Here is a 15,521-nt window from a genome sequence, read left to right on the forward strand (position 1 = left end):
CATATTAAATATATTATTTCAAATATAGCCTGAAATTAATCCATGAGATTTCAAACCGCTGGAAAAAAAAAAAACAAACCCAGCACGTGCATCAGAAGACACAGTTAAGGTTATCTGCCAAGCCTTATAGTTAGTGATTTAATTCTAAATTTTTTGCCACAGGTTTTCATCAAAATATTTTCTTTAGAGAAACTTGTTGGCTTTATAACAAGAACAATGCTAGGAACATTTAAAAATCTACAGTTTTTTCATGAAATCTGGAATTCCAACATGATTTTCTGATTCTACTGACAAATAGAAATTGCTACATATTCTGGAAAACCTGTAATGCTAAAAAGGATTTCTAATTCAGACGGCCAGTCTTATAAAATCAAGTCATTTTAGTTACAGTCTTGTATTTTAAGAGTTACTACAAAGTTTTATGAGTGACCAAACTTTCAGCAATCATTTAAGCAAAATCAATTACCTTAAGAACTGGTGCCTTTTCTTCACAGATAAGCACACGGATATCGGGATTTCGTAAATCTGTACAATAAATCTTCCTGTCTCTTCCTCCTGAATAAACATGAGTGAAGGCTTCATTGACCTGCAGAGCCCAAACACCTTCATCGTGGACTCGATACGTGGCTATACATCTCTGTTGCCCAAGAGACCACAGGCGGATAGTCCCATCAGAACTGCCTGAAAGACACTGAGCAAYAACCGTTGTATTTAAATCAAGTGAGTATTTAGATATTTTTAAATCATTTTTTGATAGAGAGCTTCCATAACTGTTCTGGTAACATTTTTCCATTAACACTATGCTAAACTGAGTGACAGTTAACAATTTCAGTCACAATTTCCAGATGTTTTATGTCAACCCCCCGCTTCAAAAAAAAAGCAAGCCCCRCACAACACCCAGATGTACCATGTTAAATCAGAGTTTGCACTCACTAGTCTCCCTCCATTAATCATTCAATATCTGTAAGATTCTTGTTAAGCTATTTTCTGCCATCTGTGACATTAAATATCTATTACATTGAAGGAGACTAATGAGATTTGAGTTCTGTAAAATGCCCTTGTCYCAAATAAAACCACGTACCTGTGTGCCATCTCTGTTCAACAACAAAGCTTTTACATTGTCCGTGTGCCCTTTSAGTTTCATTAGTTTTGCACAAGTTCTTGGATCCCACACCCTTAGAACCTAGGCAAGTAAACATTGGATGACTGCATTAATATGGTTCTTTCCACAGATGGACACATTGCTACTACAGAAAAATAAGCTTTTCCAGGTAGAGCGACCCTTATTCCAACACACACACAAACACACACATACCCCCTACCAAAAAACGTATTTCATTAGAACAAGATGAACATGACTAGATCTTACGCATCTCTAAAAATCAGATGGGATTTTTTTTCCCCTTGTCATTTCATTTCTTTTGGCTTTTTCCATCTTATTCTTAAAAATTAAAGAATGGAAGTGATTGGAAACATGACAATTATGTGGGGAAAAAAACAAAAAACAAAAGAGATTCTGAAAATCCTCTCAAATGCTTGACTGGCGTATCCTGTTTTTATTTCTATATYGATTTGGAGTTGGAAATAAAATACTCTCAAGGTGAAATTAGGAAAAAACAAAAACAAACAAAAAACTCTCGGGGGGGTCTTTCACCTTCCTCTACAACAAAAAGCACAGGCTCTCTCTTGAGAACATCTCAGCTTCTTTAGGTYACTTCATTTCCCACCACTGCAGGGGCCTCATGGATTGCTGGCACCTTTCCTTTTGTACCTATGGTATATGCTTCAGTTTTTATAATCAGCTGAATAATCTATCCCCCAAATCAGAGATTYTACAGTGAAATATAAYGATCTCTGATAGAGAGAGGGTTAAACTAGATGACWGGATTGTCTCTTCTGAGTATTAAAGCTGTATGGATAATTTATGTATTTTTATACTGAGGCAGATATTTGTAACATCCTTTCTACCTCTCCTTTAAAAAATCYCAAACCAAAACCGCAATGTATATCCTCATTATTTAAAACAAAACAGCTGCTGCAGATCTGAAATCAAAAATGAATAAAATTGTTTMTTTTCTTTACATTAAACTTTGAACTGAAGCGGAATGAGCCTTACCACRTTTTTGCTTACCTTTTCAGTGGACCCTGACACAATTACTGTTCCCATTTGATTCATTGCAAGGCTGTAGATAGAGTCTTTGTTCCCACTCAGGGAAGAAGCTATTTCAAAATAAAATTAACATTTTCATTTTTAGTGGTACCATTTGATAATATTTATTCATTCACTCAAAMATGTTACCTTTTTCAGACCAAAATGCAGGGTTTAATACCCTGTGATAATCAYACATGAAAAGAACCCTTACCCAGTACACAGAGGGTTTTTTTGYTKTTTTTTTGTKTTTTTTTTTAAAAAAAGGCTATTCCTAGCATATTGCTAGAAGACCCCATCTCGATTCTTCCTCTACAGCTCTATAAAAGCAAAGYAACTTCTCAGACTTATGGTCATTACAATCACGGTGCCATTTTGGCACCAGAGTTCAGTGCCAGGATCATCAAGGYACTCTTGCTCTTCTCAGCCTCTTCATCTGAGAATGGTATTTGTAAGTGAAATTATAATACATAGGATTTGTGTTTAAGCRCAGAAAAATTTCCAGACCAAGCAACTACAAAAATCTATTAAAGACTGTTCTCTTAGTTCAGTGGAGATGTGGTAGTAAAGCTGCCCTGTAGCGTTGAAACATATGTTACCTGGGCACAGATGCTACCTTTGCATTTCAAAAAAAACCAAATGGCAACTGCTTAGCAACTACCAGTAAAGGACTGAACGGATCASAGTTCAGGAATTCCGTACCATCTAACCTAATTTTGGACAAATTAAAGTACYAATCCCACAGCTGGGAAAAGCATCCTCATAGCAGATGAGCATCATCTATTCAGAGAGCATCATCATAGACTGCAAGCCTCAGAAAGACTCAAAACCATAGCATAGGTACGGCAAACAGGGTGAGAACAGCACCAAATTATAGTGCCAGCAAAAATATGCAATGTATTTCCATGCGATACCTAAATCATTGTATTAAGTTTCTACCATGTTATTCCCAACCCAATACCATAAACATTTTGTCGAAGTGAAAGAATTACAAATGTTAACTTCAGGGTTCTCCTGATCACTAGCTACAGTTATCCAAATGTAACCTTTCCAATAGAATTTATTATTTATAGACAAAAATACAGTGATAGTCTTCCACYGGCCCTGAGAGACTAGCTGAAGCTAAAAAGCAGTACTGAAAACCCTTGAAGGTTAGCACCCTGTCCAACAACCATAATAACTTATAAAAGGCTTTCCCTTCCACCTATACAGCATTATCCCGGGGCAAGATATCAGGAACAAGAGAGAGAATCATAATTTTTTTTGCTCTGAAGTGCTCAGAAGCAAAATGCATGCCAGAACAAAAAGCTCTACTTCCTCCTCTTCTGGAAAGGGCTACTCCTCAAAAGGAAAGTCTCTCCATTTAATTTAAACTACGGCAAAGCAAACTGCCACACACCTTTTAAGAACAGGCTTCCTTATAATGTTGGCTTGTGTGTATCACCGCCTTATAATCAGGGAAGAAATTAAAGCATGCAACCGTCTTCATTTGCACTCTGAGGAAAYGAAWGCTGTTTGAAAGGACWGCGGAAGAACAGCTCCTTTACGACAYATACCACACTCTKCCTAACAGAAACACTGTTACTTATGAGCACTTGGGCTTAAAAAGAAAGAAAAACACCCCTCCACCACCTTTATGCATTCCTGTTCTAACTCTGGAAATGAAAATTTATTTCTGTCATCTCAGAAGTAATGCCTCTGCTTCCTCTTGATCTTGGCTCAAAGCAGGCATCAGCTCCCCAGTGCTCCCAGCCTCACAATYATGATTCATTTGAATCATTCTGGTACTATAGCACCACTGCAATGTCTAAGAAACCAATTTTATCCGCAGCCTTGCTCCTCTATAAGCCAGCCAATAAATTCCTCCTTCAAACACAAGAGAGCATAATTTATATTATAAATATAATTTATATTCCCATAAAGTTTGGTAATAAATTACTTCTATGATAACAAACTTCTGGGGAATAATAGGTAAATCTACTTAGATAYGTGCAGTCAAGTGCCGGCCCACCCATAGTCCAAAACAGCTCAGCACAAGCCATCTCTCTTCTGAACGCTACACAGACGTGTCAGCATGAGGCTATGCCTGAGTTTACAAGTCCTGCAAACAGAACATATGCAAAACTGACCATTCYGCCCATACGGATGCACCTCCAGTTTTAAAAACTATCAACCTCCCCCAAATTAACACTCCTTTCAGAAGCAGACAAAACAGTAATTCCAGAAAAAGTGCCAAAACAATTATACACCTGCATCTTCTTTACAGAGTCACCGATTCCTGAAATCTCTTACTATCATCTGTTGTGCTATTTCCATTCTAAATGGGATCTTTCAAAACAGAGCCCCACAAACCCATTCAAGCAGCCAGGAGCCATAAGATAACACAAAACTCGCATAATTCCATCAAATTTTTGTTCTGCAATTTTCTTGGTGTCATTCCYAACCTATGAATGAGGATGCAGGTAATCTTACAGTACATTTAGAGAATTTAAGCGAGTGTGGCAACATGGTATGGTCTTTCTYARTTCATACAGCTGAGACRCTACTACTGTTCAAACATTTATCAAATGTTATAAGTGTTTATAARWTTTCATATAAACATTTATAAAATARCAAAGACCAGTCATTTTCAATGATATTTTTTCCAGACCAGATCCAGGCACCAAARCAGACCATGGTCAGACTAGATCGCTTTCAACAAAACGTATCCTGCAATACCCAATACRAAACAGGATGCAGAACACCCAGATTTGAGTTATTCACTCAAGCAGTTAAATCTAACTGAACTTGAAGATTGGTGTCGTACTTCCCAGATGAGGGGTCTAACCAGTGTTCTCYCAACTGCTCTAAGAAAGGGGTGTTGGAATTGCTCTCTGGGGAAAGATCTCATAAGTAACTCTAATGCCTTTATTTATTGGGATAGAGAAGCAGGACATATCACACTTAAAAGATTACGACGATGAAATAGAAGATTAATTCTGATACAAAGGGTCTATTGACAGTTTCCCCTCGCTGTCTAATATCTAAATAGTGCATTAGACCTCTAGTACATTATCCCTACGTGTAATTAGTGCTCAGTGTTACTTCAGCACCCTGCGCACCAGCATCCTTTTGTATCTAAATTTATCTAGTAACTTTAGCCTTCTGACAGATACAATTGATAGTTATTAAATTCTGCTTCAGGAGTTGTACTGTGTTCATTGCAGTGTCTATGTAATTACAYAAAATACAAATTATGACATACAGAAATCACACAGACAAATATCGTAAGAAAAAATGACTATAATATATTAGCTGAGGAGCGAAAGGCTTCTAAAGCTAAAGCGCTATTTAGTTTTGATGAATAGCGCCTCGTTATAATTGAGGAGGTAATGTTCAAAGAGACCTGTCCTCTATTCTAAACTTCATGACTGTTTGCTGCTCTAGATTTTCAGCTATTATATAATGCAACAAATGGAGTTAGTACATATTAAAAAAAAAAGTAACATTTCTTGTGCATTTTGTTAGGTAGACACAGAAACCAGTATCTATAGTCTTTAACAGATCTCACGGATTACRCTACTCAATAAAATACATTGCATTTGCTTCCCCTCCCTAGGTACCTACTTGTAACGGTGTTATTTGAGGCAGTCAGTGCTGTTAGAGTATTTACATCCCAGAGGAAAATCTGTCTGTCCAGCCCAGCAGAYGCTACCAGTTCTTTATCTTTTGCATATGCTAAGGCTTTCACATAATCCTGTAATAAAGTAAGTAYAACAACATGAACCAACGATATTATCCATTTGAAGTCTACAGCTTGATTTTTAAGATTGTCAATGATAAAATAYCATAWTTACAGAAAATGTTTTTCACCTTATGTGTCCTTAGTGTTGACATGCAAAATCCCTTATGTGCATTCCAGACTTTAACAGTAGTATCTGAAGAAGCAGATATCACTGCATTGGAAAGAATAAAGAACAAAYATTAATGGATCAGGCACTACTTTAGAGCACGTTCTTCTTATTCTTAATTTTCTTTTCAAAAGATTAAATAAATGWTATATACATTTTAATTTTCATTAAAACACTTGCTTACATCTACCATATTTACAATATGCATCATATAAATGAATTTTACACGCTAAGAAGAGATGGAAAAAGGTATTCAAATGGTTAAAGTAGCAGATAATATACTTTTACACACAATTTCTGAATGCTGTAATTTTTGAACATTTAAGTACTTACATGTTTTACCATTGCAGCAGAGCACAATATCATTTACCCAATCTGTGTGATGTTCCATAGATGCTATATAAGGGTCTTGCTGAAAATGAAGGAAAAAGTTTATAAGGTCTCTTCATAAATGGAAAAGATTATTACGATTATCAGATCCGGTTGTAACATTTTCTTCAGCCTTCAGATGGATCAAAAGTTGCCTAGTGCAGAGTTGCCTGAAGTCACTATTCTAGCATTTTTTGTGAGATAACTATACAGAGAGATCAGAGACTAGTCTTCAGTGGAATTCCTATATATTTTAAACTTTGAGTGTCCATTTCAAATATAATTTCACCCTAAAGTGTTTGGGTTTGTATCACCAAAAAAAAATAAAATAAAATAAAATTACCTTAAACAACAGGGATTGCCAAGCTAATGTTATTCTGCACTTACAGGAGCAGACTCTGTTCCTCTGCAGAGGACCAGAACAAYCAAAACACAAACAAGGATCTCTGAGCCATGAACTTTATGAAGCCTTATCTCCTTCCATCCCTATCTTCCACAGGGACRTCCTGGTGTCCAGCAACGTGCTCAAGTTCATATTACAAAACATTTGTTCAGTGGGGCTACTAATTTAGTTCTCTCTCCTCAACATGACAAAGTGTTATAACAAACTTCCTTTAGTTAGAGAATTAAACACAATGGTGAAAGTAAGTGGGACCAGCAGAGAATCTGATCAATGTTTCCTTTTTTCCTTTAAAGTAAAGATGGCAATAAAAGAGAGAAGAAGACTGAAGACCCTTCCAGGATACCAGAATATACAAATTATTCACYGACCAAAATTAAAAATCCATCAAAATGCATATGCATAACTAACACAACATGGTCCTAGTGACTGGTATTTATGTCTCACTGGAGACCACAACATAATATATTTAATTTTGTTTTCTCTYTGCTGTGACGAGTTCTTTGGAACATAGGCCCAAATGCAAGTCTGTAATCCCAAACATTTTTGTTACAATATGAATAATATCAAAATGATTTCCCTACTGCTAATGACTGGCAGTWGTTAAATAACTTAATGTCAGGTATAGAAATTGTTAAGCAGCTTACTAGCACAATAACTTGAAAAACAAATTAGACTGAGGAATCCTCTCTTAGCTTACCTTGTGCTGATTGACACTCCATATTCTTATAATAGAGTCTCGKCCTGCTGTGAAGAGTCTATTTAACRCTGGATCCAGCTGAAGTGCATTTACCCCATTTCGGTTATACTTCTCCACCTCATCTCTAATCACATAGGAGACCTAAAATACATTTACACAAATCTGATTATGGTATTAAGATATTGACTTGGCCATAAGATGCTACCATCTAATTTCATTTTTGTGAGGTTCTCGGGTAGAAAATACTAAGAGCTTTACAAACATTAAATTAGTCTATCAGTTTGAGAGTTATCACCAATCTCAGTTGTTGKKTTTTTTTCCTGAAAAATGSAGAAGACCCMTTGATAAGATGTTAGTAGTGCTAGAAAGAGAGCCCAAAGGATTAGATAATCATTACAACTCAAGCCTAGACACAGAAAGTCCTTAGCTCAATTCCCTGCTCTGCACAGATATTCTGGGTGATCCTGCATCTCACTTCTTAAATTCRTTTCTTAGTTACTAAAACTGGCATGACAGTATTTTCCAGCCTCATAAAGGAKAGGATAAGCCACTAAGGATTACCAAGCATTGAGTAACTGTAGGTATATGAAATAGAGAGTTAGAAGTTGCATCACTATTATCATTATGATATTTTAAGAGCAGCAGTATTTTGAAACAATCTTTTTTTGAATTATCTACTTTCTAAYATAACAAGGAGCACAAATAYTTACTGCTTTTYGAAATACAGAAATTCTTTATTTACTTCTGTACTTGACAGGACTCTGTGTAGTTCATTTAATTGTTCTGTTCATAAACACTACATGGAGATTTAATGGGAGAAGGAGACAGGCTACAAGGACTACAGCACTCTGCATWAGTGATGTCCAGTAAACACCATTAYAAGGCACCGCGGTCTTCAGAGCTACCCCATTCGTACTGAGCTGCATCTCTCCTGATCACTTACACTGGGTTTATGCATTACTATGAGGAAATCCCTCAAGATTAATGAAAAGGAAGGAAACTGGCAGCTAAGCTCGCTCTTTCCCAGATTCTGTAAAATATAGTCACAACAACAGGGTAAAATTTTAGGCTTGATATAATGCAATCTGACAACAGCAGGAACCATTTGGATACAAAAGTACCAGTGTTTTCAAAACTCTTTTAAGGAGTGGTCTCGGGCCAGAGATCTGAAAGCAATTTTTCAATCCAGTAAYTGCATTCTAGCAGTACCAAGAAAATGTTTTCCAGATCAGATCTCAGTTATGCAAAACAGAAAACCCAACAAACTGAACAAAATTTCCTGCGGTCCTTATCACTGAAGAGGCATTTTAGGGAATCTCTGATCCTACACCACAAGAATCGACAGGTCCATTTGGCGAATGAGGGGAACACCTCCACTGAATTATCTCCTCCCTCTGCAGCACAGTAAGAAAACTGATGCTTCGAGAAACCGTATAGCCGGTCCTATTCTCTCTGTYTTAGAAACCGCCGCAACAGCTAGAGCAACACTGGAGGACCAAAATTAGAGCCACCTGAATCTTTCTGTCYTAACGCTCCCTATTACCATTCCACAGCTCCATTTATTACAATTTCCAGCAATACCTTTGTCACGATGCCTTTAAAGCYCTTCTTGCTTATATTTAGTCTGTGGTAGCCGCTCATAATCCTTGCAGAGCCTCAGCTCTTCCTCCCAACTTCAGATTGTGTCCCGATTTCCAGTACTCTCAGGCTCTCTCACCCATTCCAGACTCACCCATAGTATTCTTGCTATCCATGCTCAAGTCCCCACCCACACAAAGCTTCAGGAGAAGTTATAAGATGACAGTCTGACATGCATAATAGTGTCTTAATATTAAAATTCAAATGAATCAAGCCTTACAGTTTCTGATAAACAAATGGAGATGGAGGGAAACATGGGATCTGCCTGTACTTAAATAAACTGTTTTTTGTAATGTTGACAGCAAGATTTGCGTGCAGCTTCTCATACGGCTTGATCAAGTTGGGTCTGCATTTAGAAGACCCAGACAGACTGCTTCAGTGGAAGAATGTTAGAAGCAAAGACAAGGTCTAACACAATGATACAAAACACAAGTCAAAAGGATGGCTTTAAAATTCATACTGCTTTTCAATACTTTCATAGAACAGGGAAAATTGAGACTCAGATATTTCTATGTTAATCTTTCTTAAAATGCAACAGATGAAATAATTTCTCCCTAAACTGCATATAGTTCTTATTTAACACTGATTAACCGATAGCAAAAAAACCCTCATACAGATAAGATGTAGTAAAACAATGGTTTTCACTTCTGGCTATAAAGGAGTTTGCATAATGATTAAATTGCCATCTGGAAGATCTTGAAATGGTGGGTGCTGGTGCAACCAGGTGCTCTGCTCGCACTGGTCAAAGATAAGCGATTAGGGAAAAACTGAAAACTGACAACCATTTTCAACCGTGAACAGCACTGAAATATTCAATAGGACAAGAATCTAGATTTTCATAGAAAACAGTTTCATCACAGGACTTGATATCTGACTCTTTKTAATCACAACATCTGAAAATTATTAATTTCCTTTTCATAAGAATTAGGGTGAAGCTAGATACAACACCACAGACTCATGTTTTGTAACAGTATTTACTGAAAACTGACAGTAAAAAGCTTGAATAAGCTAARCAAAATAACAGTGACCAAGAACACAGCTAAAAGAGATGTCAAAAATGACATTTAAGTCAGGTCTTCACTATAAAATATGTGCCACAGTCACTGTATTTGGAGATCTTTTTAACTTTGCTAGAGTTTAAAACAAAAAACTTTGTCAATATGATTTTGATTCCCCATGTTAAATAAGACAAGTATCAATAAAAACTTTTTTATATAACAATAATTATATCCATACCAACCTTTAGCCAGGAGAGAAATTACAGGATAAAATACACACTCTAAATTCATTTTGCTAAACCAGCAAATGCAGATTTGACCTAGGTTCCTTTTAATAACTTCCACGTGTGGATTTGGTCAAACACCTTTTTGGAAAGTATTGTTTATATTTTAAGAGAATAAATTGAGCCAACAAGAGCAACTATTTTGTTTCAGGGTTAATGAGTCTGTAGYGGATTTAAGAGCTAAACCTAGAGTTCACTACCAGTTCAGGATGAAATATAATATCATCCTTCTTCCCTGTGAGAAATTTGACAAAGTAACCCTGCAACAACAAGTGAATTGAAGAGATTAAAATTTTATTTYTTACTGTTCAGTTTTTTGTGTAAACACCCAACAGCTTTGATAGAAAAAAATAAGGGCAAGAAAACAAGGAAAGCTTGACACTTGCAAAATTACCCAGCGGCCACTGCTACCGTTCACCAAATTTAACCAATAATTCTGGTCTCTCCTAAAGCTTACAATTCTATAACTTACAAAGCTTTATTTTCCATTCACAGAATGAATTGCATATCTTTCCTGATATGCACTTTTAAATTTAAGATATAGGAGTAGAAAGAAAAACAAATCCGTACAGTATAAAGAACAGGTAACAACAGTTTTCTGCATCTCACAAGAAGCAACTGTGTCAACCAGTTTTAAATGACAAAAATGATACTAATGCAAATTAGGTAAGMGTTCCATTTAATTCTTCCTTTATTTCTAATATTAAACAATTATCTTCACTAAAAGTCCTTGGAAGCACAAAGGGGAGAAAATTAAGATGACAGAAAATGGTTTTGCATTCAGTAAGTTTATTGGATACCACACCATCATTTCAGATGAATACTGCTTCTATTTTTAGGGCAGTTAGATAAGGAAAGAGTTTTCAGCACGATGAACCACTTTTCAYGAACACAATGTGAACAGAAAATGGTAAGTATGGCACAAATACTGACTTCTCCAACTCCCACTGGAGCCTAATGACATCTTATTAGTTGTCAGTTGCCTCTGTGGGAAATATAACGAATTTCTTTTTTCATCCAAACTGTGTTAAATGGTCTAYACTTGCAAGCCATAAAGATCCATTCAGACTGAAATAAATAATTGTTATATAAACTTTTAGAAGCAGAGGTGTAATGCCAGATGTATCYGGACCTGTATTCAAATACATTAATTATATATTAACATGCCACMGAGGGACAAAATAAGGCTTGTGTGAAATCTGTGAAATGGTGTTTGAAATGCCCATCGTAACACAGAGAACTTAAAACAGATCGATAAGAACAACGGCAACTTAGCTTACATCCTTGATTTAAYGGCCTGAAGGTTGTGTAAGACGGGGGGACAGCAGGCAAGTTGACAAAAATGAAAAGTTCCCTAAGATAAACAGAGGAAGGTTGCTGATAATCCACATATGATTCTCCATTATACCATTATTTGGGGGAAAAAAAGGCCTGAAAGTCATTGTTTTAAAAAAAAAATTGGAGCGACATTGAGTACATAAATATAACAACTGTTAGTAAATATAATAATTACACAAATAAATACAAAAAAGCATATATGTGTATTTGTATACACACATACAAAAGTGTTTGAAGGCACATGCTTTTTATATGCTTCATTTATATGCTTTTATATGTGCATTTATATATGTTATATATAGATTATGCATAATGCATATATATGCATTTACATATATATTATATATACATATGCCTATATAAATACACACGCATCTAYGTAAATAACATAAATGAAACAGGTTTTCAGCTGAGGACAAACCGTGCGATGAACTTCAGCTCTCAGCCACGTCATACAGGCTTTTAACACTCCGGATGAGGCGCCGCATTACAGGTGGAGAGGACCACGAAGGGCAGCAGGAGGCTCTGCCTCTAAGCACAAACCGGCCCACGCTGCAAACAGGGGAGACTAAGCGCACGTTACTACCCTGTTCATTGGGTTGGTCCACAAGCAGTTTCAAGCCACAAAGGTCCGAGTGGGGCAAGGTTTGTGGGTGATGAAACATTTTAACAGCGACCAAGGCCGCCTACTTTTATACTGCAGTAGCTTTTACAAACTCCCATAACGAATAAGAATCGTTCACAACGCTGCACAAACATTACAAAGWGATGACTCTCATTATAAAGAATTTATGGGGTTCAGTACGCTGAATGGATCCAGACTAATCATTTTAATGACTATTTTGGAGCACCAGAGCTAAAGCTACAGTCAACAGATACACTGCAGCATACAAAGTCAAGTGAAGTTCTTGCAGGACCTATGATGTTTCTCCTTTATGGACAAGTATATCAGCTGATCTGAAATTTTGCTACCCTGTTACATTACATCTATTACAGACCTTGTCCTAATGGAAGGGCAGAATCTCCATTTCTCAAATCTACTTTAAAAATACCAGCACACCATCACAGCGGACCATAAGGTGAACAGCCAAGATCTGACAGTGTGCATTCCTTGTTCATAAGTAGAGAAAATTTTCATAGGCACAAGTGTTACTAAAGACAATTAAAAAAACAATTTGCATTTCTCAAAATCACTGGAAGGATTCCATAACATTTGGCATCAATTACATTAAAAAAAGAGAGAAGAAAAAAAAAATCAAGAAAAAGAAATCTATTTCTTTAGCATCTTTGTATGGCAGATGATACACTTTAGAATAAGCTTTTAACTAAGGATATGCCTATATTTGAATTTTTATCAGGAGTTCCAGACCCTAGAATAAAAGTAACAGAAGGTATGAAGAAATTCATCCTATTCTTTTACAATGAGTCAACTGACTTCCTATTCTTTTGATTCTGTATTACATAATTAAAAATCTAATATATTATGGCATTTAATACATGTAAAATCTAGCATGCTTTTAATACATGCTACTATTAAAGAAAATCAGTAGCTGAAATATTTTCTAAATGTAAGGGGATGTTTTTGTTTCACCAGTTTCCAGTTGCTGTCATGATACAGTATTAGTGCAGAAATATGATAGAAACTCAGTGCAAAARCATTTTCTTATTCTGTACAGGATATTTTAGTGCATGACAAAAAGTACTTAAAATTGATTCAATAAATTCATAATTGAGATAATGATCCAAGTCACTAACAGTGAAATTCACCCCTTATGCCAAAGGAGTTGGGGCAGGGGAATTACACAGACCAGGCAGCAGGTTTGGAAGAGCAGTTACAATGCAACCTCTCAAATACAGCTACTTTAAGCCACTTGCTGAAAAGTGGCTTCATCTTGACTTAATTCACAGTAACATATCTGAGAGTTATAGCACATGGCCAACTCTTTCTCACCACATAGTTCCTACTACCCCCACACCTCTACRCCCCCATTCTTTCCCCAGCTCAGGCAGCCTTACTATCGCACCCTTCACATATGCATAGTTAAGCTTAAGAAATGCAAACAGCCTTCAACTAGACATTTTAAATGCCTGATTTAAATGTAAATAATTACATTTCTTACCTTTATTTATGCAGGGAATTTATTTTGAGGCCTAAAATGTTTATTATAATAAAGTCCTCCTACACATACAGTTATATACACAGAAATGCCCTAAACTGACTATTTTGAAGTGTTCTGCTTACCAATAAGATGGATGCATCTAAGATAATAATAGTTCAGATTTCAATAAACTTGAACCAGCTCTCATGTGAGGTTAAGAATCAAGTTCCTCCATGCCCAAGAGGCATTCTTCTGAAAGCCTTTTTCCCTAGCCTCATAGGTTCTGGAGAAAACTCTCTCTCTCTCTCTTTTTTTTTTTTTTTTTAAATAAGAAAAGTTTCTAATAAGCTTGATGCAGCAGCACCCTAAATGCTCAGCCACTGGAAAGAAAAAGAAATTGTTAGTGGTTATAACTTTGCTGAGGCTGATGGATATAACAGCCACTTAGGATTCCATTACACGAACAAAATCCTGTATCTAACCAAGTAGCTGAAATAATAAGAGTGCAAGAAAATACACAGCTTTTACTCAAGGCTTGATATATATGCTTGTAGAGAAAAAAGACCTATGCTTGTCGTGTAACCAAATCTAGAATATGGGCTGAGGGACAGATTAGCAGAGCAATACGTGGATGAGTGAAAAACAGAATGTAGCACAATGAGAGGAAGGATACATCATAAACCAGCACAAAAACACCAGTAAATACAAGTTTTTGAGCTAAGTACTGTTTGGAAAAGGCATGTAGTAGTAAACAAGAACTATGTCCCCTTTGATGTATGTTGCTGTCAGGGAAATAATACTTCATAAAGAAATAGGACTACATCAAAGAAATACCTAGTTATCATAAAAATCCCCTTCTTATGAGAACGACCTGCAAGAACTTGTMTATGAGACAGGCAATGAAGTCAATAAAGGGACATTATATTTCAGATACTTTGTATTTTAGAGACTRTCAGAGGATTTTTTTGGAAGGGCAAGAGAATTCTTTATTTAACACAGTACAGGCCAAGTGCTTACCCTAACTGTGRAAAAACACTAAAGGCCATAGAGAATAGTACATTTCCTCTGGGCAGCAAAATACAAAAGATGGGTTCAAAAACTGAACCCACCTTTGGAAGGATCCTGGCACTATTTCAGAATTAATCAACATTTCTTTCGGTCACAATGGCTAGATACAGTTGAGACATGAACTTGCCACTAGAGGTAGGCAGCTTTACACACTGATAAAACATTCAATCTTTGCTGAAAGTTGTAAAAATATTTAAAGTGCTGGTAGCATGGGGGGAAAAATGTTAAGGATCATAATAAAATCATTTTAATCACTTTTACTGTTAAAAACAGTCTTTGCTTTTTATAGGTATTTTACTAATCCCAATCTTGAACAAGGTTATTCAGTATACTCGTATCTACGTGGACACATGCCCTACGAGCCACACCACAAGGTCTGATCATGTCTCAGGTGCATTAAGAAAGTTTACACCCACGGGACTGACTTGGCCACGGTCTTCYTTTAAGAAACGTTTAGCGGGAGCTGGAAAGGGAAGAGGGGTGGGGTGCCTCAGCTCTGCCGCCTCAGGGCCGGGGAGCCTGACCCCGCTCAGCCGCCAGCAGCACTTCTGCCCGCCCCTCCACGGACGTTAGCGACCGCGGGACGCT

General features: G+C 36.6%; 1 protein-coding gene across 3 annotated transcripts in view; it reads right to left on the reverse strand.

Annotated features, from left to right (window-relative positions):
• The window catches only part of WDR48 (WD repeat domain 48), a 28,378-nt gene that overhangs the window by 12,471 nt on the left and 386 nt on the right, over positions 1 to 15,521 (reverse strand). Inside the window, exons 1-9 of one of the 3 annotated variants that reach the window (XM_026091560.1) lie at positions 14,009 to 15,506; positions 12,188 to 12,334; positions 7,509 to 7,649; positions 6,373 to 6,451; positions 6,002 to 6,084; positions 5,756 to 5,885; positions 2,132 to 2,220; positions 1,082 to 1,183; positions 467 to 691 (exon numbers count right to left, since the gene is read on the reverse strand). In XM_026091560.1, the coding sequence (XP_025947345.1) occupies positions 467 to 691; positions 1,082 to 1,183; positions 2,132 to 2,220; positions 5,756 to 5,885; positions 6,002 to 6,084; positions 6,373 to 6,451; positions 7,509 to 7,649; positions 12,188 to 12,220 (882 nt within the window). In that variant the 5' untranslated portion in view covers positions 12,221 to 12,334; positions 14,009 to 15,506. Of the gene's footprint in view, positions 1 to 466; positions 692 to 1,081; positions 1,184 to 2,131; positions 2,221 to 5,755; positions 5,886 to 6,001; positions 6,085 to 6,372; positions 6,452 to 7,508; positions 7,650 to 12,187; positions 12,335 to 14,008; positions 15,507 to 15,521 lie in introns of those variants that run through there. The other 2 variants (XM_026091561.1, XM_026091559.1) reach the window with 2 other exon arrangements.

The sequence above is a fragment of the Apteryx rowi genome, unplaced genomic scaffold (assembly GCF_003343035.1).
Source record: "Apteryx rowi isolate R43461 unplaced genomic scaffold, aptRow1 scaffold_91, whole genome shotgun sequence".
NCBI lineage: Eukaryota > Metazoa > Chordata > Aves > Apterygiformes > Apterygidae > Apteryx > Apteryx rowi.